Raw genomic sequence first — 27,985 nt, 5'->3', positions numbered from 1 at the left:
GATGGTTTCTTCATTTCACACAAAGACAGCTGCTTCTCACTGAATCCATAAAAAAACATGTTACTGTATAATTTAAAAAAAAAGAGAAACTTCAAACATTCACAATATTTAAACGTTTTATAAAATGCAACACTGCATTCTTTGAATTATTTTGCGGATACGACACTGAAATACATTTGTCATGCCAGAGCTTCTGTTTTATTATTCACATTTACAGAACTCAATGTGTGAGTACAGCGTTTATACAGCAAGCCCACTTCTTCATACAGCAAACAGACATAGAACACATCTCCTCACACTGGATACAGATGAAGCCATGATAAAGCATGGGCCACTAGCACACTTGGCATTACACTCAGTCACTCAGGGTTCGGGAACAAGTTGATGGACTGTTGATGTTGAATTATGTGACAAACACATGTATTAGTGTTACAGGAATGGTGTAAACCTGAAAGGGGGCAGCTGGAAGAAGAGAACTTGGCCAATTCAGGATTGTCTGAAGCAAATTCGAAATCTGAATCTAAACATTTAAACACAATAACCGTCTCTTCATTGATCAATAAGTTATGCCCATTGCTGATTCTATTTATTTGAATTTGGACTGTGTTTTTGTTTGTTTCGCTGCTCAAATGAAGGTGATGTGATAGAAAATAGAAATATGATCACTAGTTTAGTGGTGGAACTGTGTCAGCAGCACCGTGTTGGTCCTGAGTTAAGGTGGGGTTTGTTTGTCACAGCATCCAAAAAAATAACTGCAACCTAAGATGACGAGAGACATTTGAAAAAAAAGATCACACATTTTGAGTGTTAACTTTGTCTAGTGAGGTCTACAAAGTCTGTTTGATGGTTGGAGTGATTATTTCAGTGTTTTTTGGTGTGGAGTGTCTGAATTTCATTAAATAGCAGGTTTCCTTTGATTTAGAAATACTGCTTGCACATGTTTCGCCAGTGAAATCATAGGAAAAAATCAAAGGTCAAGTGCCAGAAGTCAGAAAAAAACAGATTCTCTGAAGTGAGGAACAACTCATAAATGCTTAAAAAAGGTAATACATACTGTAACGACTTAAAAATAGCACAAATTAATTAGCATATTTCTGTCTGTGTCTTTTTGCTATTTTTTAATGCTGCAACAGTAATATAATAGATTTACATTTGTAAGCTTGGATCACACTCTACAGATGTTGTGCAGACACAGCTTCTTAATTTGGCAACCTTTTTTTGGTAAAGCAAAATACTGTTCGTTGCCCATTTCAATCACAATAGCATGAGCCGTCCATTTCAAGGACCATCAGATTACCAAAAATACAAACTCTGCGTAAATATTTGGATCTTGAAATCTCATATTACAAACTGGATAACCCATAATACTCCCGCATACAGAATCTGAACAGATCACACTGAATGAAAAAACATGTTTTGTAATGATGTTCATGAAATGCAATTCTTTCACTACGCTGGATTTGTTCTGGCTGGCCTGTGGAGTTAATACTGAGGATCTAAACTTTCTTTCCGTTTGTCCCTTCAAAGTCTTGAGGGAAAAAGGGAATCTTAATCATCATTAATTTCTGAAAGCAGCAAATCAATTGATTATCTCACTCCTCACCTCAACAATACAGTGAGGCCTTGGGGAGTAATAGGATTTAAACATTGTTAAATCTATATTCATCTTTGGTGGTTAGACTACAGCAAGATAAAACACATTTTTCTGCATCAGTGTTTTTTCATGCAAGGGGATCAAATTGGCATAAAAAACTATTTCTGTCTATTTTTCTAACCTCAATCTGCAATGTCTCACCATTAGAGAAGATCAGTCATTATGTAGTGTCATACAGACCAGCACCATTGTAGAACTCATGGCTGCAATGAATACTTAAACATGGGTTAGTGTTTTATTCTTCAAGTATCTGATACACAGCTGACACTGAACGGCGGTAAAAGCAAGATGAATGAGCAAAAGGGGTGGAGGATGGGGGGGGGGGGGTTACGATGGAGTGGTTTAACAGATTTTTTCGCATTTGGAGTGCAAGTGTTTTGTTGCACTTGTGTGCACGTGTGTCAGTTTGGTGCCCATTGCTTGCTGAGGGAGGGGGACAGGGAGGGGGGGGTATGGCGGCGGGAAGAAGACAGAGCACCAGGCTCGTTTGTTCTCTGCTCTTTGTGTCACAAGTCCAGCTGTTAGCCAGTGGTCAGCGGAGTGAGAGAGGAGTGAGACACTACGCCAGGGAGCGCTGACGAGGCTTGATCCGGGGATAGAGCTGTGGGGGAAACAAACAGAAAGAGGAGGAATGTTAAACATGACTAAATGGACTAAATTGAATTGCCTGATAACAAACACATTCCAGCAGAGGGCGCAATGCTACAATTCTCTGAACACTTAATCCCTACGGTTCACTTGAGGTGTTGTAGGAGAAATTACAAGAACATGAGAAATATTGAAGTCGATGAAATGGCATTTAACCAAGCTTTCCCCGCTCAGGTCTGAACATTTGATTTTGTTTTCTATCAGAGCGGTAGTGAAAGAGGACTCAATCTAATTCCCAAATCAGAGTATACCTGGCGCTAACAAAAGACTCAAACTAAAAACATTAATCTTTCTGAAGACCTGAAAATAAACTAAATTGTGCAAACACACTATGAACACTAAAACTAAATTTAAATGAACAAAAGTCAAACTAACATAAAATCAAAAAGAGAGAAATCAGATAGATGTGACAGTAGATGTTTACCCCTAGCAGGTTGCGTGGCACGTAGCCCTCGGTGTCTTCGAGTCGCGCCCACCACCAGTCTGTTTCGCTGTCGTCCTGTCGCCGCAGGATGGTGATGGCGTCTCCTTCGCTGAACGCCAGCTCGTCCGGATTCTGAGTTTTGTAATCCCACAGAGCGTACACTGTGCCCTTGTTCATTACGCCCAGCTTCTCTTGAACTCCTGCTCAAGAGAGTCCAAAAACAGACAAACATTACACCAATATCTTTAAAGGTGAAGTCACCTTATTCTGTTACAACCACAGCAGTATTGGTAATCACACCAGGCTGCCAGAAACATTAATACATTTTGGACAGAAGTGAGTAAATCCTTTCAGAATGTGTGGCCTCTCACCGTAGAGAAACTGCGAGCATTGGATGTAGCCCTCTTCCATTTCCTCGCATTTATCTGCAGCAGTCTCCACATCACTGATGGTGCTGGCAAAGATGGCGGCCCCTGATTCAACTAGCACCTTGCAGAGATGAACGCTGTTGCAGGAGGCGGCACAGTGAAGTGGAGTCCTGTTCATGGAAAACACACAATATATATAAATGGGATTCATCATAAAAATCTAACCACTAAATGTCTTCATAATGTGTGCCACCATCGCTCACCATCCGTCGCTGTCTGCAGCATTGACGTTCACACCGAAATCCAGCAGGAACTTGACTATGTGGTGATGTCCCGCACACACCGCGTTGTGCAGGGGGGTGATGCCCTCGTCATTGGCCGTGCTCGGGTTCTCCACCTGGAAATGAAAGAAAGGCCCAGATGAAAAGATGAGTGCTAAGACGCAAATGCGTGGGAATAAAAATAATTTAAAAGCATACTCACACAGTCGTGACATACCTCATAGATTATCCTCTGGACCAGGTCAAACTCTCCCTCCAGTGAGGCGTCCAGCAGGAGAGCCAGGGGGTTGAACTTCACCCTGAAGCCGTGGCCCGTACGCTCAGAGTCCGGCTTCTTCAGGTTTGTACGCTTCTCCTGATCATGCAGAGAGGAGGCACCAGTTATGACTGTCGCACACTGTCTAAACATCTTTTGTACCCTTTTAAAAAATATATATATAAAGGCTTTTTTGGGTGATTAGAAAAGTGCTTTATAAATCAAATATAGCATAATTCTTATTCTCTTTATTTATTGAAATGGTGGGTACATTGGGTAATCATAACTACAAGACATCACTATGAAATTACCCGAGTTGATAACTTAAAACGTATTTTTTTGTATTGTAAGTTTTCTAAAATGTTATGTTTAAAAGGCAAATGGAATTATCTTTATCTAACTTTTTGTGCCTTTAGAAGAAAATCTACAGACCCAAATAGGCTGTAAAATAAACAGCTCATTGTGTATGTTTGTAGTTTTTTCAAACACTAGCTCTAGAGCCTGGGTAATGTCCTTGTTGTCACTCAGTGTAGAATAAAAACAATATTAATCATCGAAAAACCGATAATATTTAATTAAATACAGTGCTTTTTAGGCTTGAATAAGCAAATGAGGCATACTCTTAGGCTTTTATTATGGTCAATTATAGAGAAATCCATACAAAACAAAATTAACTTAGAAAAAAACCCATATTCTTTAGAAGTTTTCTTTTCAATAGTCTGTAGGAAGACTAGCTAGTGTAGGGTAAACAGTGTTTATGCATGTAGTGTGTTATTATAGGTGTGTGTATGTGTGTTCCTCACCAGAAGCTGTGAGCTGGCAGTGCCGCTCTCCTCTGGAGTGCTGACCTCCAGCACGGGGCTGGGCAGCGATGCCTCGGAGCCCCCCATGTTGTTGTTGTTGTCGTCCTCTGCTTCCTCGTCTTCAGCGGGATCCAGCTCTGGTGGAGAGGGCAGTGACTCGTTGTCGTTGGCGTCAGTCGGTGAAATCAAACCGGCTAGCTCCTCCGCCCCCGGTGGTGGAGGAAGCGGCGTCTCAGAGGGGAGGTTGCCATTGTCTGTATCCGCCCCAGAGTCGCCTCCCAGATACGCAGGAGGGTTCGCCGGCTGATAAAACGGCGTTCCATTACCTGCACCGTTGCCTCCTCCCGATCCGCTGACTCCATTTCCCTCGATGCCTCCTGCCAGCGTGTTGAACCTCTGGTAGAGCAGCTTCTGGATGTTGGGTCCGCTGGGGCCCTCTGGCTCTGTGATGGAGCTGCGCTTCTTCAGCGGTCTTGGAGCGTTGGCCAGCTTTTTACGGAGCACCTCGAGATCGGAGTCGCTTTGGTAGCGCAGCGGGGAGTGTACCATGGGTGTCAGCTTGGTGGGGCTGAGCGGGCGAGGGATGTTCTCCACACTGGGAGGAGGCGCTAAGGGCTCTGGGTGCTGGAAGAACTCCTGATCATCAAATTCTCCGTCCAACGAGTCCTCACCAACGAGCTGGCCTTGGAGCAACGGGAAGGCCCCTCCGGCCTGGGTGAACGGCAGAGGCGAGGGGGGGGTCGAGCTGGGGTGGAGGACAGGCTTCCCATACACTACAGACAAACAGAGGGAGTGGAATAACATCTTCATCATTATTTATTCACCCGGTAATTATATTTTTTATCAATACACAGTAGCCCAAAATATCTTTTTCTAAATATTCTTTGTCATTATCAGTCTAAGATTAAAATGTATGTATATTTTTTAATAGGTAACAAGGAAAAGTTAAAAAAAAAAAAACCTGATTACAAAAGATAATTAAAGTCAAAGACTTTACTCAAATATATTTTGGTAACCACAACAACATTTGCACATGTATTAACTTATCATTTTCTTATCTATTGTGTTGTTTGCTGACCAAATCATGTTTATTTGGATTATTATGAGCACTTATGTCTTTACTCTTTTTTGAAGCTTTATGAGGATAAAGGAAAAGAACATGTAGTTATTCTTTCAGCGCTAAAGAACATCATTTAATGTATGGCAATGCCGTACCTTCTATAAAAAGTCTAATTGAATGAACTACTTTTATATCTTTATATTTGTATCACAGCAAAGAACAGAAGGCTACAGCTTGACTCCGCATTTTACCCCATAGCATTAATAGTTTTACTCAAGTTAAAAGGCGAGTACTTCTTCCACCGCTGCACACTGAACCATCCTTTCAGATCTCTCACCTGCTTTGCGCGTAGGCTTGAGTGGCTGGCTCTTTGGTGCTGCCTGCTGGAGGTACATGTGATAGATGGAGCTGGAGTTCATGGTAGGTGGGCCCTTTCGGGGAGACTGCGGCCGTGATCCTCTGTCTGGGATGAAGGGGCGTACTGTCACAGCTGGCGGGGGATCCAGCCGCTCGCTCAGCCCCGGAGGGAAGAGCGGTGCGTTCTGCTGGAAGGTGGGACTTGGCGGCACCGAGATCCGCTGCTGGATCTGCTGCGAGGACGAGCCTGTGGAGGCGGGGGTGTTGCGGGGCCAAGCCGGAGCTGGCGGGTTTGGGAGCGGGCGAGGAGGAGGAGCATCCTTGCGTCGATCCAAAGTGGTGGCTGCGTTTGCTGAGATGATGTGGGAGCCATAGGGAGGCGGCTGTGGCTTTGATATGGCGGGGGACGACACAACCATTTTGGAGTCTAGCACCTGTGAAGAAGCATGAAACACATCCTCCATCACTACATTCTCTTTATTTTATACACAGAAATAAGAATCTTACAGACTTGACCTTAGATCAGGAGGTTAATAGCAACAAAAACAACAGACTGATAGGAGAAGGACGACAAACCTTTTCTGCACTCGGAGCGATGGGTGAGGGAGGGCTCTTGCCCTGGGTGTCAGTCCCTGAGTTTCGTCTCTCAGGAGGCTTCAGAGTTGTGTTTGTCTTGCCTAAAGTAGGCCAACCAGCATCACTCGCTACAGCACCAACAGGACACAGTCAGTATGTTGTAAAAGAACAAAACAAGACTCAATGATTGAGTTGATATGAGAAGACAACCAGAGCCAGGTCCAAATGGTACCAATTGATGTATCTGTCACACTTCAAATGTGTGACTGTGTGATTAACCACATAAGGTGGAATATTTGTGATTGTAAACAAAGAATAGAAAAAGTGGAGGATTTGACACACATAGTGCATCTGTACCATTTTGACCCAGAATTGGCGTTAGATGGAGGGTTCAGGATTTTGAGAAGCCTATCCTATTAACCAGACACCAATAAGAGGCATCCAAAACACAATTCCTGTTGCCTTTTTCTAAACAATTTAGCATTGTCTGCACGTATAAGCAAAGATGATGAACTGACAGAATCAAACCAGGTCTCTAAAAATACCCAACAATTGCTTAAAGCTTCATTACTTTTACTGCCACTAACAATTTATGGTTGTTTTTTCTCAAAATTTCAAACTAAGATTTTTCATTTCTAGCATTAAAGAATTGTAATTATCCTCCCTTCTTCCGAAAGTAAAATGTATCAACAACACCAAACACAACATCTTTCAGGAAGGGCTTTCGATCAATAGGACAAAAATCCTGAGCCTTCCCAACAACGATGGTTATGAATGCATTTGATTCGCTACTGTGAGTGTTTGAAGTGTGTTAGATTTGTTAAATGACAACTATAACTATAGAGCGATGTAGATGAAAGGACTGATTGTACTGTTTATCTCCAGGAATAAACGTATATATAAAAATATATATGCAAGGATAAAAAAGATGCAAGGATAGGTTGAAAAGAAGGAGGATGGAAATAGGAAGACAAAACAAAACAGCAGCAATATTTGTGGTTTAATTCTACAGGAATTTTGGTCGTATAAATATGACAATAACCAACTCGTTACAGACCCCAAATATCGAAAAATCAGAATATGGCTTTTCCGATTTCCAATATGCGTTTGAGTACCTACGGTTACTCCAAGTAAACAGAAAATAAAGATTGAGAAAGCGTCTCTACCTACAATCCAGAGTGGGAAGTGATCTGGGTCGTTACTGGGTTAATTGACTTTGATGACATTTTAACATGTACGAGTTAATTTCTCTGGACATGTTCGACAACTAGAAGAGAGGCTCAGCTCAGTTCTTGTGAGGATGTGATGTGGAGGTTAAGGTTAAGCAGCCAGGGGGGTGTTATGAAACTAAAACCGAGCCCAAATATCTGCTCTGCAGGTGTGAATATACGAGGCATAGGGCTCACTGAACCTTCTCAGAAGTGTGCAGAAAACACGCACAGGGATCAGCAGTGACACTTTCCTCATACGAGGCATGATGTCAACTACAATTAGTGTCCGTCCAAATTTCTGCAGATGGCAGCAAAGTGTTTTCAAGATGGCACCCCAGCGCTTTGACGTCATTAGCCGATCCGCAGAGGAAACACTCAAATGTCAACATGTGCTCTCTTCACTAAAACTGGAGAGCTGGATGACGTCAAGCAAGGATGCTTCCATCAGCCCGCCATTGTTCACGTTAAGCTGGTACAGATGCTCATCTCCATCAGATTCCACAGCTGTGCAACTTTAATTTGTCTGCCAGAATCTGAAGGGCTGTTCCAAATCTCATTTCCAAAGATGTACTGAAGCTCTGTCGTCATATTTTATCATGTCCTGACCCCCAAATAATGTTTGAATCCATCAAATTGAATAATATCATTCTTAAAATTAAATGAAAGCCTTTCCTGTTTAAATCAAATGAACTTTTATTTAATGAAGATAACTTGTCAATACCTCCCATCCCTTGTGTGTGCCAAAAGGGATCTGTTATTTGACCGCAGCGAAACCAACCAATAATGATAGAAGCAGAATATTCCTCTATATTTTGTTTTCGAAATGTTAGGAGCAAACGTGTCGGGAACCATCCCACGCAGGAATGACGGCAATCTGAATTTCCAAATCCTAATAATTAGTGCAGCCTGATCTGTGTTCGCAACTTAGCAACACTGGTTCAATCAAAATGAATAGACTTGCAAAATGAAAGTGCTGCTCGAAATTCAAATGTTGATATCAAATGTATATGTCAACATTATGAATGAAAGTTTAAAAAACGATCTGGTACAGCCACCTTTTTTGTTGAGTATGAAAAAATTAGGTGACTAAAGTGTGGGGCGCTCAAGGTGTGATTGGGCAAAACACACTTTGAGCGCCAAATCAAACGGACTTTATTTAAAAGATGACGATGGAGTACAAACTCCTGTGCATGCCGAGGGTTTCGTGCTACAATGGATAGAGAAGGTTCAGGAGGTGCCTTCCCGCCCCCCCCTCTGCTTATGCAGCACTGAGCACTCACGGGACGTGCCGTCAGAGCCAGTGGAGGCTCCGGAGCCCGACTGAGATTCCTGAAGGGATGGGGGAACCGGGTCCACAACGATGTCTAAATCAGACACTTTCCAAGGGCCGGGAGGCTTTCGCACACCGTCTGCCCCCAGGAAGAGTTTCCCCCACCCCCAGTGAATAAACAGAGACATGGCAGAGAAAAGACAGGTGACAGAGGAGGAGAGAAAAAGGAAGGGAATCACAGTAATCACACCACAGGAAGAGAGGCAGGTTGAGAGGAAGGAAAAGGAAGACACAGAAATCAGGCGGAGAATTAACTGAGAAGTCAGGTAGGAAGGAAATTAACAAGTTTGGACCCAGCAGGGAATTTCAGTCACAAGGTTTCCATGCAAGACGTGGTAAATGTGTAGTAAGACTTCTGCTTCTGGGCCTAACTAAATCCAGGATCATCTCTCATCTGCTTTGTCTAACTGACTAAGTCCCTGCTTTCTTCATGAGGAAGAAAGACCAGAAATTCACTCATAGCTACTGTGTCTGCAATTAAAAAATGTGGCCTAAAAAAAAGAGTATCACCTCGTATCCACGGCTACAGTCCACTATGACGTGCATTTTGTGGAAAAAGTTCCCTTGAATTGCAATTTCATGTGATTCAACCAACCTGACTTGGTGCGGCCGTGGTTGGCTTGGTTATTGACGCCCAGAGTCTGAGGCTTCAGGGGATCAGGGGGCATGTTGTAGCCTCCTTCCTGTCTGCCCGGTACAGGCACCTGGATGTACGGCCCCACAGCAGCAACGCGGCCCACAGTACCAGCAGCCGGCTGAGGAGAGGGCGGCCCGTTGGCTCTGTTCAGCTATGAGAGGGGAGAGACAGAAAAGATTCAAATATGATGACAGGGGAGACAATCCATATGTTGAGGAGAAATAAGAGAAAGAGAAAAGCTCTTAATGGCTTGGGACCGGCCTACATTGCTGACTCTTGTCGTTTTATAATCCCTCACAAGCTCTCCGATCTTCTTCTGCTGGGTTTTTAAATGCACAGAGTTATACGCACATGAAAATAAGCAGCAAAGCTTCTTTTTGCTAGGCTCCAAGATTATGGAATAACCCACCAAGAGGGGTGAGGGGCAAAGTCTGTGATCTCTTTCAAATGAAAATCTAAAGAATGATTGTTGTATATTTAATCTAATCCCATCTCTTTTTTTTTTACTAGTTTTTTATTATTCTACATATTTTTTGTAGGTAAGTTTTGTTTTTTTAACACTCGTTTATATATTTAATTTTAAAAGGATTTTGAGCTATGCGTCTTGTATGAAGATATTATAAATATTATATTGCTGATTATTACTGATTAATCATAATATATTCAATACAATTTTTCTGAAGTTATGGAAGTAAACACTGTCATTACTGCAGAGGGTTTACAGAGAGGAGAGAAAACGTTTGTCCTTAAGTTTCCATGGAGACTCGCAAAAGCTTAAAGAATTAAAAATGTGACTTTTATCTTGAACATCTGATGCTCTGTCTTCTCAATGGGACAGGAGTGTTTGTAGAAGCATTTTAACAAAGCAAAGAGTCTTAAGGAGGAGATGTGTTGAGCGCTCTTAGTCTTACAGGAAGGTTTTCTTTTTGACGTGCCTCAGCTTTTTTCTTGTAGAGACGTTCCCGCAGCTCGCTGATGCGTTTGTCCATGAGCGTCACTTCCATGTTGCGTTTGTTGAGGAGATCCTTCTGCTGCTTTAGTTTACTGTTCTGATCCTGGTTCAACTTGTTCCGGATCTGTGGGTGAAGAAAGCAGATGCAATACTGGAGTCATTGCTCTCAAAAACAACTATAATACAAAAATAAGAGAAATGAAAAACAACAGCCGTGCTTCATCTGTATAATGCAAGGCAATCATTGGAGAACATATCACACAGTCTCGGGAACTGCGGCGGCACTGGATCAATTCATACTTTGAACATTAGATCCTTTACATAATCAATGAAGGGCCTCCATATACTCTCAAACACATGCTGTCTACACCTTGATATATTGGATATCTTCTCCAATGGAAGGCAACCAATGAGTGATGCTTGGGCTGAGAGCCTTTTTTCCAGGTTTTGGCGTAGAGCAAGCTGAGGTCTATAAATGTTTGCTCAAGTTTACTATATTTATCTGGATATAAACCCAACAGAAAAAAACGTTGGTTGCATAAAAATCTGCCTTGAAACAATGTTCTCTATGAACCCCGTAACTCTTCCTAGAACACGTTGATCTTTCTGCACTGCCAAATCCAGTGAAACAAATATTCCCCTAGATTCTGCATATATCTGCTATGTTTCTGTTGTATCGGTTTAAATCAAATGGGGTCACAGTCCTGTATTAAAAGATATTGTATGAGCAGCAGCGCAACTTTCATTATTTCTCCAAGACGGTACCTGAAGCTCCTGGTAGAGTTTACGGAGCTCCAGGGCTGCAGCGCCGGTGACCTGGCCCCCCAGAGCGGTCTGTATGCCGTTGAGCTTCCCCCTCCGCAGGTCCTCCAGCTGCAGGCTGAGCTGCTCCACCCTCAGCACCGCAGACTGCAGCTCGGCCTGCTTCTCCTGGAACAGGCCACTGACTTGCTCTATCTCTGCCGCTGGAGGAGAGGAATGAAGAAAAGCACATCAGCTCGGTCTACATGTTGGGGGACTTCTTTAAGTGAAAGGTAATGTTTATGCTCATATCCCGGTGCGATAAGGGATGAGAGAAAATATCATCAACCTATTTTATTAATATTATCAGTTAAAGTTATTTTAAGAAAACTAATTTAATCAGATTAATTGCTTTATTCAAATTAAAGATTTTGATTGAGGATTTTTGTGAAGAAGTCATAGAAAGTGACAGACATTTAAAGCTTTGTTTAAAAAACCTCAATAGAAGCTGAGAATAGTTACAGCCCTTACTGCATGACTGTTTACACAAAGTTAGTTCCTATAAATACTGAATGTGTACATACACAGGTTGCCATTGATGACCTTGCTGTAGTCCACCTGGCCTCTCATTGCCCGGATCTTCTTGAGCTTTGCCTCCTGGTTCTCCACGCGGTCCTTCAGCTTCTGCAGCTTCTCGCTCTCTGAAACGGTTTGCTGCTGACGCCGCTCTTGCTGCTTCAGGTAACGCAAACGTTGCTCCTTCAGAGGACGAGACTTACATTATAATAGGCAAACCAATAAGCAAAATGAAGTCGAAATGCATCCAACAGTAAAAAAAACAGCTAAGGACCAAACCTAAAGCTTGGCAGATATCCGTGTGGCAGACACACCCTGAAACTAGGCTAAATCTTTCTGCTGGAAATGAAATGCTTCGCTGTGTCAACACAGTCTGAAGGCTGGAGAAAGGGTCAGATGACTTCATCTCTCCAACCAACTGAGAACTGCTCCAGTTAGGGTCTTAAAATAGGAAATGACAAGCCCAGGTTTCCAAATGACTGCAGGGCTTCATGAGGGGCCTACTTTTCAGATCCCCCAACAAAGGCGAAGGAATAAGTCTTGCTATCTGCGGGTCTACAGTGGGCTTCATCCTGCATGACTAATGTTGATCAGCAGCCCATGAGCACCGTGGTGACACGTATTGCCTGGTAGACTGGTAGTGTGGAGGTTCGCATTCATTCAGCTAAAAAAAGGTAAAACCGCCTTCTTAAAACCAGCTTGAGAAAGGTAGTATTCTTAATTTCCGACAGCATGCATAAATCACATGCTTGATAAAACACTGCAATGTGCGTGCACGAGTTTCTTTAAAGACTGAACTATGAATTCTAACAAACTGGACCAACCTCGCAAAATGATTCATACTGCCTCCCATCTCATTTGTTACACAACGGTTTGCCCCAGTTTCAGGTCACGACTGGACTCTTAGGATGAGAGTAGTGCAACAACGGTCCATTTTCTCTCAAACAGAAGGATTTGAACTAATGCTTAGACTGTGTCCGTGTCCCAGACTGCATGACATAATATCAGACTGACCTGCACTTTACTCTGTACGCAACACAACACGTACCATATTTCACAGCCAAGAAAAAGAACGTTTGCAACATCAGACACAGAAACCATTTTAAAAGTCAGAACTAAAGTGTGGCCTCAGGCTGCCAGAAAGCTCAGTGGTTAGAGCTGTCCCACCATATGCATACACCACTGCCTAGTAAGCTGGTTTGAATCCCGAGCTGGACGAATATTCAGGCAATTCCTCCCCTCTGTATCCCCCATCCAACTCTATACATATCAGATAAAGACCGTCTGTAGCCCCAAAAACAGAGCATAACTATTAGACTTAAGGAGTGGACAGTTTAGGTAGGTTATTGTCTTGCAGGTACCTTTGCGACGAGCATCTGCTGCTGAGCCTCGATTTGCTGCTGCTGCCGTGTGGCCATCTCCTGCAGCTCCGACAGCGTGAGCTCCACACGCTGATTCCCCACCTACACACACACACGAGAAATGGTAATAAACACACTGAACCTAAGCAGGATGGACATGATGATTACAACCGAACCTTGTAGACTGATTTTACTGAAGCAATTAAACACAAAGAGCTACTGCTTCTGTTTTTTAAACACCAATTTCAATGTTTGATTCATGAGAGAGAAAAAATATTTTAAAATAAAATAAATACATTTAATTATATAAAATATTCTGTCTAATCTGCCAAAAGTGTGACGTTTCCAAAAAATATTTCCAAACCAGGGCCTGACCCTACATTTATATTTTGCCCGTGGGAGCTGGGAATAGTTTAATTCAGTAGGAATAAAACCTTTTACATTTAAATGATGGCTTGAAGATCTCAACCGCGAGATCCCATGCAGTGCCATGTCATTTATTTTCCAACTCAAACACATTTTTTGATATAATGGCAAGATGTACGCAGGAAAATGTGTCCTGTGTTACAAGTTATACGAGCACGTTACATAACAATTAAGAAACAGGTTACACAAAAAGAAGTATTGAAGAAATGTTTTTAAAAACAGCAGTGAGAGTCTTCCGCCTCAACAAAGATCCAACATATCTCTATGATGAGACCTTACCTATAATGAGACTCTTGTTAGCCAGAAGAGATGAAAGTAAAATAGGCTTTACTAGGAATAAAAAATGGTTCACCTTCATAAACATTTTCATTAAAATCCTCTTCCTGAGGCTGAAATCAGAATCCATGTGTTGATCGAGCGCTCACAGAATAAAGGAAACTGGAGATCACTGTTCTTCACCAAGCTCTCCGTCTTCAGACTTGTTATAAAACTAAAAAGTAGTTTCTTCCCTCAACACACTCCTCTGGATAAAACAGCATACAGAGTGAGCAGTGAGCAGGGTCCTCTCAACTACAAGCGATTTGAAATGCTGAAGCGCTCCGAGACTTTGCCTTTGGGAAAGTGTGTTTAAAGAGGGAGGAGGCGAGGCTGTGAATGTCAAATCTATAATACCGGTTGGGATAAAGTGCTTTTTTTTAAAGACGTGAAGAGATTTAGAGTAGAGTAGTTAGAGGAAGGCCAAATGAGATAATAGAGTGAGATAATAGAGTGAAATAAACACGCTAAAGTTAAAAATACTGCATTCTCACTGCTCTTACATGATTAGAAGAGGCAGACATGTTTGTGACTCATCTTGTCTGAATAAAATATGCTTCATTTTGGGAATAATTTGACTTTAGTGCCCATGCGTCATCCCTTCTCCTCAGACACGGACAGTGCATTAGCTTCGCCCCTGTGGCTCAGGCAGTGTTTTCCTACCTGGCATTTGTTGCAGCCTTTAGATACATAAGAGTGTCTGGGAAGACGCAGGGGGGGGTAGGAGGGAAGTGACTCAACCGGGGTCGAGATGGGGAGAGCGGGGGAAGCCACTGGCACACACACGCAGCCACGCTCAGATGCACTCAGGCAATACTGCATCAGTGACAATTTACCCGAGGGAGAAACACACACACTCGCCCTCAGACAGTGATGAAGAGGGGGCCGGAGAAACACCCGACTGAGCAGAAATCAGCCCCACTTGGGGGGGGGGGGGGACTATGCTACTTGCTCCAACAGCACGGATCTCTACGTGTTCGAAATGGAGAGCAATCCATGATTATGGTTAAAATAATCATAGTAATAAAGTAATCCAAAAGGATAATGTATTTTTTTGAAGTTATTCATGACTGTATCTGGTGTTATTTTGTAGTTTCTTTAGGTTCTCCCGCTCTATAATCATCAACGATTTGCACAGAACTGTTGTATTCTATTTACACTTCCTCACAGGATGTATTTTAGTTTGAATTTCAAGCTGCTGAACACAATTTGAAATACATATATTACACTATGTTTAGTAGATTGGTATACAAGAGCGTATTTTAATTTATTCTGTATATTTTACAGTGTTTAGATACTCCTCTGAATATATGTCTTTTTTACTGAGCATATATTGTTTTCAATGTTTAATATTTATCTGTATTTTATTCCATTTTTAAGTCATTTTGTAATTCTTGTAGATCGACTGTCAAAATGCTGCTGTGACAAAACAATTTACCAACTTGGGATGAATGAAGTATCTATCCATGTTCTTAAAACAGATCATTTGTAAGATATTAAACATTTTTCATTAATTCAACAAGAGAATAATTTCAGCAACCACTTTAATAAAATATCGTTCTTGAAATTCATTTCTCAGACAGGAACTTTTAGCCTTCAGGTTTTTTAATAAACTTTGATCAGCATTTTTATCGTACTTTCTATAGAGCAAAATATAGATGGTTTATTCACAAAAAATGCAAATAATCTTTATCTCATTGACATGGGGAAATATAGAGCTCTTCAATATTGATTAATATGTGGATTATTTTCACATTTATTCAATGGATGTAGGTTTAATTGAAAAAAACTAAATTCCTGTGGCTATATCTTTCCAATTTGGGGTTGATTTAACCAAAAGTCTAACACCAAAAGTATTCAGTAAATCATCAGAAATGGAAAAGACATTTGACATTTTGTATTTCAGGAGCTTGAACAAGAGAGTCTTGAGTGTATCTGCTTGAAAAATCATTGAAATGTGTTAGCAACAATATAATATACTGGCAATCAGCAAGCTTCATCAAATAAGGAAGTTACGTTAGTGATAATAAGATGTATTAAAAAGCTGTGTGATTGTTGTTGCGTTCCCTTGAGGGGTCTCTGCTCTTTACGAGGCAGCGTCCCTCTCAGAGGACGATCGGCTGTGTGCGGCAAAGAGCGAAAGCCCCTGGGGTTTGGGCAGCAGTCCGTGGAAAAGCCAAAGCAATGATCCTCTTAGGACCCGTTATATCATCCAGCGGGCCGACTGATATAATCCTCTAAATCAGATATTAGGGAGGAAACTCGGACACAACTGAGACTCGGCACTTAGACGGTTAAGCAGAGAAGCTGATATTGTTGAACAAACTGTAGTGATGAAATACAGGTTTTTACTTTCATGCTAGTGTGGGATTTTATAAGTCGCTCGCTTTGAGATTTGATCGATAGCACATAACTGGATCCATAAAAAAATGAGTTTATCTCATGACACTTCCTTCGAAAAGTTGTGGGTTTTCAGGATATCAAGAGGAATTAATTCTAGGGGCTTCTGTGCTACAGTCTTTCTTCAAGATACAAAAACAACATCCCCTCCCTCTCCTGCTGTGCTGGATTCTTCTCTTCACCCTTAAGGTTGAATTAGTTACGATTCCTTGAATGCAACACTTTCCTTTTTGTGAAATCTGGGACAGATGGTCAGAGAGAGAAAAGGATGCCACGCCAGAGGCTGCTCTTATCAGAGTCAGACACACAACCTGAAGCTAGAGCTCATCGTGCACAGCAGTGGGTACACCTGACAGGGAAACAGTGGCAGTGTGCAAAACCAGCAGCTCTGTAACACCAGGGTCAGCGATGTTACTCTCAGACTAGCTTAATATCAGAATCATATATTTCACACACTGTGATTCTTCTCCATCAGACCATAGACTGGAATAAAGCCATTATTGGGCTTTACAATTAAAGTCCCTTAAATGTTGCCAGACAGTAAACAACCTGAAAAAATACACATATCACATCCGCTGAACTCACTGGGAGAACCATGGACCTTGAAACAATTTGTTTTCCAGTCTTTTGACAGTTCAGAGTTCACTAACCAATAATGCCTTTTTGAAAGCAACTGAATTGACAGGGGGTGTGTTCTGCTTCAGCAACTGAAATAAACATATTTATGGGCAAATCTTCATATTTAATGTATCCTTTTTACAATGTTGTGCAAGCATCTGATGATTTACCTTTGTACAATATATGTGATGCCATGACGGCCCATTGGTTTTAAGTCAGGACCGACATAAGAGAGAAGCTATGCTTATTAGACCCCCACCTTCCATATCTTATCTATTTGTCTTTGATGAATGCAACACAGAATGCGGGGGTTTGCACTCAGCCCATGTCGGAATACTGTGTGTTCTCAAGTAATGAATGCTATATAATACAAACACAAAATACAGAGAACCGTTCTAAAACTGATTTGGGGAAGATTTGATAATGGCATTTGTGAGTCCAAGTACGTTTGTATTTTAACATAATCTCGGTGATGCTTATTGAGCCTCACCCCGTTCTCACTGTTCTTCTCTCCGCTGCTTCCACTTCTGCGACTCGTCTGATCCTGAGACTGCTGACTCCCTGCAAACAGAAACACTCGCCATCACACACACAGACAGAGCAGGGACACACAAACAAATGTGCACACAGCCACACACAAGTGCAGATTCAGAGGCAACAACCAATGTCAGGAATGGTTTGAAAATCCACTGACTTGATCGCTCTTGACAGCGGCATTTAGACCTGGGACAAGCTCTGCTGACTAAAGCCACCGAGCTCAAGCGTTTTTTTTTAGAAAAGCAGATTTGATGGAGAGTAAATGATTTAAAACTTCACAGGAAGGGATAGGAAACGAGTCACTTATGCTGCACTTCTAAAGGATCCTCAGATATTTTGATGGTACACTTTCTTAGTCAAGCTCCACACTTGTATCAAATATGAATCACAGTCGGATTGCTTCCCTGCCGCCTGATAACTTTGAGCGTACGTCCTTTATGTATACTTCAACACACTGACTTCAACTTAATTCCACCATTGGAACAAATCTCAGCCTAGGTCAGCTCCTGACCGTGTGCAGCGCTGGTTTTAGTGATTGATTTTAAGCATGGGTACTTTTTATGGGGCTATACTCCAAAAACACAAATGCGAAAAGATTCATGTTGATGCAGTGTGTGTGTGTGTGTGTGTGGGGGTATTTAAAAATGGGGCAGTGATTTATTCCTTTGACATGCCCCATCAAGTATTGATTACACTTTTAGAAAATTTGACTGACACCACGACTCAGGCTGAGCAGCGAGCCCGAACCGCTGTCAGGAATTTCCTCGAACACAAACTCCACCCTCCATTTTCCACAGAGCAGAGGAAAAACCTCCAGACAGAGCAGACAACACACACCTTGATCGCTGCTCTCTGTTGGCGAGTCTTCATGCCGGAGGAAGAACTTGACTTCTTGTTTCCGAGGCCCCCATTTCTGCAGATGTTCATACATCATGTGTTCGAAGGGGATCGCTCGCTCTACGGAGACAGAGAAGCACAGAGTAGTTAAACACATTTGTCTCATGGGAAGAGCTGTCCAAAAGGTAACAAAACACATGAACCAGTTGCATAAGTTATGTAAAGCTCCCTGAACACCTAGCTAAATATCTTGTTTGTTCAAAGTGTAAAAACTGCAATTAGTGATTATATAGGGATTCTGCTGTTTCCTCTGGTTTAAATAAGAGTTAGAGTAAACGCCTTCCCTTTTCTAAGCTGATTTCAATAATCTCAATATGGCATTATGGGATTAATCTGTCTACAACTATTACTGAGTAGGCCAAAGAGAGAATTTCCTTATTCATTTTAAAACAGAAGATAAAAATGTCTACGTGGGAAAATTAAAATGAACATTATTATTCCTATTTTTGTTTCTGTCAAACTAGAGGTCTCTGAACTGGATTATATCCTGCCATACATTTGCAAGGACCCTGTACTTCTGATCACATATTAAAGTGTGTGTTAATGTTCAACTACGAAACCAATAAAAGTCCCAAACATTAAATAACAACAGAAGGAAGGATGATTTTAGGCACATTATGCCGTCAACTCTCTGTATAGGGTTTTCAGATTTAATTCAAGTGATGAAATCCCTTTTAAAGCGATATCAAGAGGACACCGCTCTGTGGATAAAGAGAGACAAAGCGACCGAGACAAAGACAGAGAGGTTTCAGGAGGGTCAAGCGGGGGGGGGGACAGACAGCTGCTTTGTCAGGCCCCGGCCGAACATGATTGCGTAACGTGGGTTAATAAAGCCCTTGGCTGGGCTGTTGTTTTCAGCAGGGGAGTGGCCCCTCAGCAAAAAATGCTGATAACACCGGGTGTGTCAGCGCGACTGTGGTGACGGGAGCAGGTCGCTCGGTCCGGGTGGAATCTGTTGTGACAGTTCTGTGGATTGACCCAGCACGTACCCCTTTTCTGACCTACAAATTGTACATCAAGTTGTCTGGTAATAGCCTTCTTTTTGATAATACATGCCTTTCCTTATTCGAGGAAGTGAGGACTTGTTAAATGATTCTCCTCCTCTCAGGTAGTCGTGCATGGCCCTTCGCGGCACCTGATCTTTCTTTAATGAATCTTGTTTTTACATTGATGAGGGAGGCTAGAGGCTACTGCTCCATATAATTACATTCTTGTGCATGTAAGTGAAGTGCCAAGCTCTGGATAATGGAGTCCACCTTCATGCATTACTGGTTACAAGCCACTGTTTCTTCCTTTTGAGCTTCCCACAAAAAAAGCTCACTATTCTGAACTCTGTAACAAGCAGACAGATCTTACCGTTGCCTCTCCAGACTTCAGCTAGGTGGCAGCCGCTCTCGCCGGGCTCTTTGCAGAACTCAACGACATCCCGGCACGTGGTCTCAGGGGTGATGGGCACCTCCGTCACAGCCTGCTCCCCATCGCTGAGGTACACCGTCAATATCATCTAAAAAGGAGAAGAAAACATAATAATTAGGAAAGAAGAACATACAACAGAGGCAGATCCTACTGGCAGAAACGGACATACAGATGGCGTTACATGAAAATGTGTTCTCTATGAAAATATTCTAGTTTTTCACCCCTGGGTTGCACAAAGCCTCGTCTGCTGATGCCACAGTTTGAACGTCCACCAGCCACTACTGTTAGTTGGAGCTGCTGCTGGACTCATGCCTGTGCCTGCCACATTTCTGTTTACTATGATTACGGCCTGTCGAAGTGTTGAAGATACACTCTCTAACTTGGGAGGTAAGACATAGCAATGCAAGCCCCCACATGCTTCTGTGTATGCTCATATATCAGTAAAAGCACAGATCAAACACGCTGCTTTCCAAGTTCTCAACAAACAACGTTCAGGACGCGACAAGTTGAAAAAATTGAACTTCCGAGGAACCGCAGGTCTAACCTGAACATATCCTCCTGAATGTGAGCAGCTAAATGGCTTCATGTAGTAGCCTGGAGCCGCAGAAGACACGATGAGGACTGAATGTTGCTAAATGCAGTGCCAAGCAATCACCCGAAGCAGCTCCTTTGTGCCTGCAGCATGACAGCATTGCACATCTCTAATGTCCGAACACCTTCAGCCAAATACAGAGGTCATGAGGAGAAGTTCAAAGCAAATATGAACTGTGGAGTAATCGTAATGGCACTGCCGACATAGTGTGTGTCTTTTGTTCGAAGTGCTAAATGATGGTAGATTAATAAAACTGTGATTGATTGAAAATTAACAAACAGTTTTGGTTTAACCGTTTAGAAAAATATAAAAATATATTTCCTTCTTTTTTTTTTAACCAACTGTTCTATAAATAAACTCTAGGCCTAGAGTTTTTTTTAACAAGGTCACACACACACAGACTAATGTTTCTAACAGCAGTTTGATCCATACAGGGAATTAAAGTTATCATTTACTCCAAGTGTTCATGGTTAACAGATCTCTGAAATTATTTTATAAGGAGATTTTATTCTAAACTGAAATATTTTCTCTTTATTTGGTTAAAAAAAAGGAATTAAACAACTTTATTTGGGCTCAGGAAACTTATATTGGCAATTATTTTGTAGACTTTATAGAATTTGCATCATAAATGAACCTTGACGTCATGTTATGTTTCCTCCCCCAGCATCTTTGCTCTGTTATGTAATCTATCTAGAGCGTAGACCAATTATGGTAATATTTATGCTAATGTGAACAACCATCTCATATTTAGACAAGATTGGTAAATATCAGATGTTTTGGGATTTTATTTTTACAATAATCAGCAGGCAGACCTCTGAATCCCACACACAGACACACGTCTAAAAAAGGATGACAGCTAGAAGAAAAATCCCCAAATCCAGATGGTCCAAGATGATAAAAACATACGTAAGAAGATTCAGTGATGACAACAGATTGACTCACTGGGTTAAATATTTCTGTTAAACCACTGGAAAAAAAACACATTTTCACAATTTGGCAATTCATTTTCTGGGTAAACAACTTTGTGGATCCTAGAATGAGATTAATCAGCTTCTGGTTAAATAAAGCCAAGATACAGGATGAGAGGAGCAGTAGAAAATGTCCTCTGAACAAGTACTTTATACACAAATAAGGAAGAGGTTTTGCCATGATGAAGGACAGTCAGTTTCCCCATCTGCAGTCGTTCAACCTGCGCAAATTAACTTTGACTTTATTGCTATTAAATGTGTTTTTCTGGAGATGAGAACAGACCAAATGATTTAATATAAACATCTCTATATCTAGGGGTTCAGAGTGGTTAGATGATGTGTTTCCATTCTGCCAGATTTTTATTGCTTCCCTCTCGGGGTTGAGGTGTGCCTTCCTGTTTCATTTGACAGAGAGCAAAAATGGGTAGAACGTCCATAACAAAGCCAAGAGTGTGAAATGGATATTCAAAATGACTTTAAAAAGGCTGTCTGTGTTTGAAAAGACCGGGTTTTATCATGAACTTCATGCATTTGAGATGCAGGTTTAGCTGGTTTTAAGTAAACAAAGTAGAAAAAGGGAAATCCAGATTCATCATATCTCTGTAGCTTGCTTTCAACTTTTACCCTTCATAGCTTTTGCATATGGAAAATAACTAGTTCCAGTAAAAAAAACACATAATCAAGACTTCTGTTATCAATTTAGTTTACACATGGCTCACAATGTCAAATTGTAGTCTATAATGTCAAACCAAATCAATTGGCCAATACCTAGAGACTACTAGGTGTGTAAAAAAACTTCAACTATCAACTTCAATTAAGGTATTTCCTCATGCATCACTGAGTTGGTGCTCCAATGCAAAGTGCGATTTCCTTGAGCTATAACCGTCTGTATGTTGGCCCTCAGGGTATATTTAGTGCTACGATGATTGTCAGTGTATGAAATGATATCGAAGTTCAGTCCCTGTCTGAGCTACCTATAGATTATAACTCCGGGAGTTCCTCCGAGACAAAGTGACTCACCCTTTGTAATAATGCAGCCGAGTGATTCATGGACGTTTTCTGCAGCGGCCTCACTGAAACATTATAATCACTCGTGCTTCGGAGCCTCTGTGATTTCACTCAGTCTATTATGAGTCTGAAAGCTGAGATTTTGGCAAATCCAGGAACTACTACATGTAGGATGACGTGATACTGTAGCCGTGGCAATCTTAAACAATACTCTCCATCCATAAAGTCCATCTATGACCTGTAATGGATGTCATTTTTGGGACTCTATCTGCAAGAGCATTAACAGGAAAAAAAAGGAATGGGGGAGAAAATTAAAGTAAGCTGTAGACTAGTTATGTCTACATATTACTGATAGATAATTACTTCGCCAATCCCCCAGGGAAATTGGAGAGCTACCAGCTGCATAATGAACAGACAACATAATACAAATAATGAACACAAAACAACAACAACAACAGTGAATACAGATCACACTGATGCCACTACTGGAATTGGTTTTGGTGCATCCTTACATTAATGTCTAAAGAAGGGTTCAATTAAAAAAATATTATAGGCAAGATATCCTAATGAAATATTGTAGTACTAGAAAGATATCTGTATATAAATAGGGCTGCTTTGATCATTATTTTACTGATCGATTCATCTGCAGATTATTTTGTAGACTAAACAACAATTATTTGGTCTATTAAATGTCAAATGTTTTAAAAATAGTAAAAAATGTAATAAAAAGTCCAACCTAGTTTCTTAAAGTCCAAGTCTTGTTTTGCCTTTCCTGAGCCTATAAATCCTCACTTTGCTATGATATTAAAACAGAAATAGACAGAAATCTACAAATTCAGGAGGCTTAAAACAGGCTTTTTTGCAGGTAAAAGGATCAATGATCATTTCTGTTGATCAATTATCCAATTAGTCAACTAGTAGATGCAGTTCTAAAAAATAGGGAAACTAAATAGAAAAGAGCCTTTTTTAATAACACCAAAATAGTCCGACTACTTCGGTGCAAATGTTAGCCTATTTTACTAGTCATTAAAAGCAAGTGCTGAAAATTCTAAACTATACCTCAGTCACATGAATAGAAACGGCTAAATCCTGCGAATAAGCATTCAGATAGTCACAGCGTAGAACAGAGAAACCCCAGTGATCCAGCTCGCTGACCACTGGAGGAATACCAACCGCCCGCACTAAGTTGCGTCTGCCCATGGTCCCGGCTCTTTTCACTGCCCTCCGTTTCCTCCTGATCTCCTTCTTTGGTGGCCGGTGGCGCTCCTTTGCCCAAATGGGATTTTCCTTGGAGATGCTAACAAGGCCACGTAACACTATATCGACAAACCTCTTCATCATAGCACTGCCGCTCTTGCAGGCATGAGACTTAATTGTTATGCCATCCCGAGCAAGACCTCTGAAACTGACAGCGGTGCGTGCATTTGTAAAGTGCTGCAGAGGAGACTTGGGAGGAAAAAACACTTGCTATATGTGTAATTCAGAGAGGGAGGGGAAGAGAGAGAGCAAGAGGGAAACAAACAGAAAGGAGAGAGAGTCACAGGGATGTGAAGGAGGGTGCCGATTAGTCCTTCTATTGGAAAAAAGTCCTTGTGTTGTGCCAGTGGCTGCAACACCAATGACTCCGTGCTAATGAGAATACTTTGGCAGCAGCTCTGACTGGCAAGACGGTCAGGACACTATGATGAGGCAGGAAGATGATCATCCTAACTCTCCATGTTGACTTCAAAGTCAGAACACTTAAAGATCTCTTATTCAATCTTAAAATACTTAAAAACTGGATGCAGAGTTATTTTCCCTTCCTCCGTTAGTGCGCTTGCTCTGAAGATCAGGGTAACTTAAAACCAAACCCCGCCTTGAACGCTATACCCAATTCCATCCATTCATTTCATGATGGATATGCACCTTATTCACTTTATGTTTTTTGCCACATTGATACCATTAGCTTCAAATTCCTTTATAATGGAATCAACAATTTGATCGCAGTCAGCTCAAATAATCACTATCAGGCGATTATGTAATAGGTGTGACAGGCCTATAGCTGTGAATGACTAGTAACAAACGGCGTCCCTTCAGCCTGATGCATGACGCTACAGTGGGCATCATCGGGAGATTGGGAGTTTTATCATTTACCTCCTGAGACGGAGAGTGGATGCTTGGCTGGCCTGATCTCCAGCAGGATGAATCAACCAGTCATTTTCTTTCACAAGTCTTGTCACTCATTTACTATTCAAGAGGAAGTACCTACGATGAATAAAGCAAGATCAAGCACAGAACATTTCTTCATGAGAGCAAAAACTTTTACTGAAAACTTCCACAAATGCCTCGATTTAGGGCATTGCAATAAAATAAAGAGTAAGTCAACTCTGAACTTAAATACTCATAGTATGCCAAATAATAAGATTACAGATGAAATGTGTGAAACAACTAGGTGAAGGTTCAGAATTATACACGTTTCGATCAGACACAAAACACACAAATAGCTCAATCCAAGGCCGCTATTGAGTGGGACATGAGGAGGTTGCCTTTGACATTTTTGACTAATATAAAAAGACATTTCGTGCAGCAAAATATGCCAAACACTCAAGATGTTAATGGACCATAGAGGCAAGATGAGGTAATGATGCAAAATAAACAAAAAGTTTCATAGAAAAATAAAAAATTAAGCAGAAAAGAAATGCATTTATTTTTTGCATTGAACAGATAAATCTGGACGGAGGCATGTGAACCAAGAAAAAGTAATCTCTCTAAAATAAAAAGGATGTGTCCCTTTGATTGAAAGCTGACTAATTTACATGAGGGGAAGAGTCTAATTTATAATGCATATTTATCCAACCAATATAAAAGGAGATCTAGTCGTTTTAAAACAGGAGAGAGTTGTTAAATAAATAAAAAACTGAATATTTTGAGAAATTTGATGAAAAGGCTCTGACATTGATAGTCAGATATTCAATTTATGGCATTTTACCATTCAATGGGAGTGCTTAATGATGTAAGAGTATTGGCTGAGCTAAAGTCATTTTAATACAAGGTCAAGAATACCACCCAAAAATAGTAAACGCGACAACAAGATGCAATGTTTACGTTTTCCTGTAAGTCATGCTCTGCCCGGCTCCGCTGTGTGAGATTAATGCCACTTGACAATCTACTCCGCTCAGAAGTTCCCCTTAACAACAGAGCATTAGTGGACGCAGCCACACAGACCTAGATCTGCCGAGGTCTCATTGGCTGCCCGAGTCACGCGAGACCCGGGTGCAGGGCTGCCTCTCTGCTCCACTGGCTCTTTGACTCTGATAGCCCGTTGGTGCCACAGGGTACAAACGTCTACAGAGGCGACCATTGCATTCAACTGTCGTCCTGGACTCCTGAAAACTCACAAGCGTCTCTGGAGACATGCTAACCAAATGTCCCAGTGATACTGTACTTTCACTGGCAAAGAATCACCTCCATACATGACGACAACTTACTGAACCTGCTGTAAACTTATCCTGCGTCTGAGTTCATGTTCACACTCCCTGAAGGCCAAACAGGCTGCTATCATTTCACCCACAATACACCACAGCATTCTCAGCACGACAGATAACAAAAGAAGTCCCAACAAAGCATGACTCCTATAGTGTTGCCGTTCAGGTATTCTAGTCTTTGTAACAAAGCGTCTTGTACGATAACACCAGGGAAAGCGACAGATGGAAAATAGGTCTTCATTTATCATGTACGAAAGCCTGCATTCGGCTTCAAATACAGGAGGGTTATTCAACACAACTGCATTATTATAGAGACAATAGTACAGTATTAATGTATTCCATTCAGTGTGCTTAAAAACAAAAAGCATGTTTACTTTTCACCTTCTAAGAGGGCTTGTAACTATTAACATAAAAAAGTCCAGCAAGGAATTCAGCTGAGGAGATACTGAACAAGAGATAAAGTCCTAGGAGATAAAGTACATTTCTTGGGCAGATAAAAGATTAGATGGGTGGCAGAACAAAAGTCAAATGGAGAGATATTAATCTAGCTTGAACTTGTGAGATGTACGTCAGCGTGTCAAACTAGGCTGTTCATCGTAATGCGTTACTTTGACATTTTTAGCCTGGGAAAATCACGTAATCATCAGATTCTGATGAAGACCCCCAAAACCCACATAGTAAGATTAAAAACTAGCAGGACACCTTCGGGACAATTTCCATACAACTTCGATTTGAAACAAATGTGAGCAGTCCAATCATTACTTGCAAGGCACTTCTATTTATTTATGTTTTTATATATAAATGTATAAACCTTAAGGTTAAACCCAGACCACTGAAGTGAGTCCCTGAGAGTTGCTAAAGACAAAAAAGTTAAAGGATTTTCATTTTTAAATATGTTGAGCTATTTGAGTAAGACCTTTTTTTTTTAGGCATGCATTTTTATTTATGCAGAGGGTTATTGATGAATTAAACATGTGAATGTGCCTGCACATCCCTCCAAATTTTGCACATTGCACACAAAGCTACTTCTCATATCTGTAAGGCTTTCCACTTGTCATACCAATACTGCACATACTTTATTTTATTATATTTTATTTGTACAGGTATAACTATATTTCATCTTTATTCCGTGTAAATATTGCTATATTTTAATCTTACAATAGTTTTCTTTTTAAATTATTGTTTTGTTTTATGGACATTTTTTCTTATGTATGCACCTGCAGGGTCCTGTGTCCTGTGTAGTGATCCTGATTATTATTATTCATAATAACAATAATAATTCTAAAAAAGGTGTCATGGCACATATGTTGAAAGAATAAAGGGCACAATAAGTTACATGTAAAAGCTAGGAGAGCAGCGTGTGTGGACTTACCGGCATCATATTGGCAGCTCTTGCTGATCAGAACCAGGGGTGCATCGGCAGGTGTAATGACGGATCACCCTGTTATCTTCAATGGCACCTCAGCTAGTTTTGGTTAGTCCAATGTGACAACCAACTGGGCCTCAGTCCTCTCTGTAAACCCCAAAACAAGTTGGATTGAAACAGTGCTCCAAAACTGAACACGGTGCCGAAAAACAGCAGCAAAATGCTATCAGCCACAGACGTGAAATTTAAATGGCCCAGGCGTGGCTCCGTGCAGCTGCTGCTACAAACAAGCCAGGCAGTTAGCTCGCAACGCAACGCTGAAGCGATTAAAAAACAAATGACATGCACAAACGTGATAATACTAAAGCACAACACATTAAATATACTCACCAATGTCAGAGGCAATGCATTGTTTCGGGGAGTAAATCTTAGCTACTGTCGAAGGCACGTAGCTAGCCGAGCCAGCTGTCAGCCAGCTAACTCTCTCCGGAGGTGCTAGCAGTAGCTGCTCTCCGAGGCGGCTAAAGGACGGTAAAGCCAGAAGATTTCTCCGCTGTCGTCGGCCCTTTAACTCACATTTAATGCACATCGGCACCAGCTTTCGATGGAGTATGTTTCGAGCACAGTACAGAAGAATAAATGTCCACCCAGAGTGGGTTAATTTGCTTTTTTTCGAACGCAATGAATCATCGTTAGCAGGCTAGCAGTGAAAATACAAATAGCTGGAGTCCAGTTGTTGACGG

The 27,985-nt window shown here is 41.3% G+C and overlaps 1 protein-coding gene across 6 annotated transcripts; it reads right to left on the bottom strand.

The window, feature by feature from the left end:
• Window positions 1-102: 102 nt before the first annotated feature.
• On the bottom strand, window positions 103-27,985 carry ppp1r13bb (protein phosphatase 1, regulatory subunit 13Bb). 6 transcript variants are annotated; one of them, XM_063901706.1, is made up of 19 exons: window positions 27,633-27,985; window positions 27,249-27,389; window positions 19,785-19,932; window positions 18,369-18,488; window positions 17,485-17,555; window positions 13,236-13,337; window positions 11,883-12,057; window positions 11,323-11,522; window positions 10,517-10,681; window positions 9,564-9,756; window positions 8,919-9,047; window positions 6,428-6,555; window positions 5,832-6,285; window positions 4,435-5,207; window positions 3,578-3,730; window positions 3,358-3,491; window positions 3,098-3,264; window positions 2,727-2,926; window positions 103-2,255 (listed from the first exon to the last, which is right to left on the bottom strand). In XM_063901706.1, exons 2-19 carry the CDS (start codon window positions 27,255-27,257, stop codon window positions 2,214-2,216), a joined length of 3,363 nt encoding a protein of 1,120 aa, XP_063757776.1. In that variant the 5' UTR covers window positions 27,258-27,389; window positions 27,633-27,985; the 3' UTR covers window positions 103-2,213. The 6 variants fall into 6 exon arrangements, with proteins under 6 accessions (XP_063757776.1, XP_063757777.1, XP_063757780.1 ...); XM_063901707.1 differs by having other exon boundaries at window positions 3,593-3,730; XM_063901710.1 differs by having other exon boundaries at window positions 10,541-10,681.

The sequence above is a fragment of the Eleginops maclovinus genome, chromosome 15 (genome assembly GCF_036324505.1).
Source record: "Eleginops maclovinus isolate JMC-PN-2008 ecotype Puerto Natales chromosome 15, JC_Emac_rtc_rv5, whole genome shotgun sequence".
Classification (NCBI taxonomy): domain Eukaryota; kingdom Metazoa; phylum Chordata; class Actinopteri; order Perciformes; family Eleginopidae; genus Eleginops; species Eleginops maclovinus.
Note: the sequence above shows the minus strand (reverse complement) of the source record. Positions and strands in the feature narration are given on the sequence as shown.

What these genes read in the sequence shown, in the direction of transcription:
- ppp1r13bb (XM_063901706.1), bottom strand. An exon ending in GGTCATCAATGGCAACCTGT is followed by an intron (nt 11,523 to 11,882) that starts GTATGTACACAT and finishes CCTCTCCTCCAG; the next exon opens with CGGCAGAGATAGAGCAAGTC. An exon ending in CTGCCAGCTCACAGCTTCTG is followed by an intron (nt 3,731 to 4,434) that starts GTGAGGAACACA and finishes CTGCATGATCAG; the next exon opens with GAGAAGCGTACAAACCTGAA.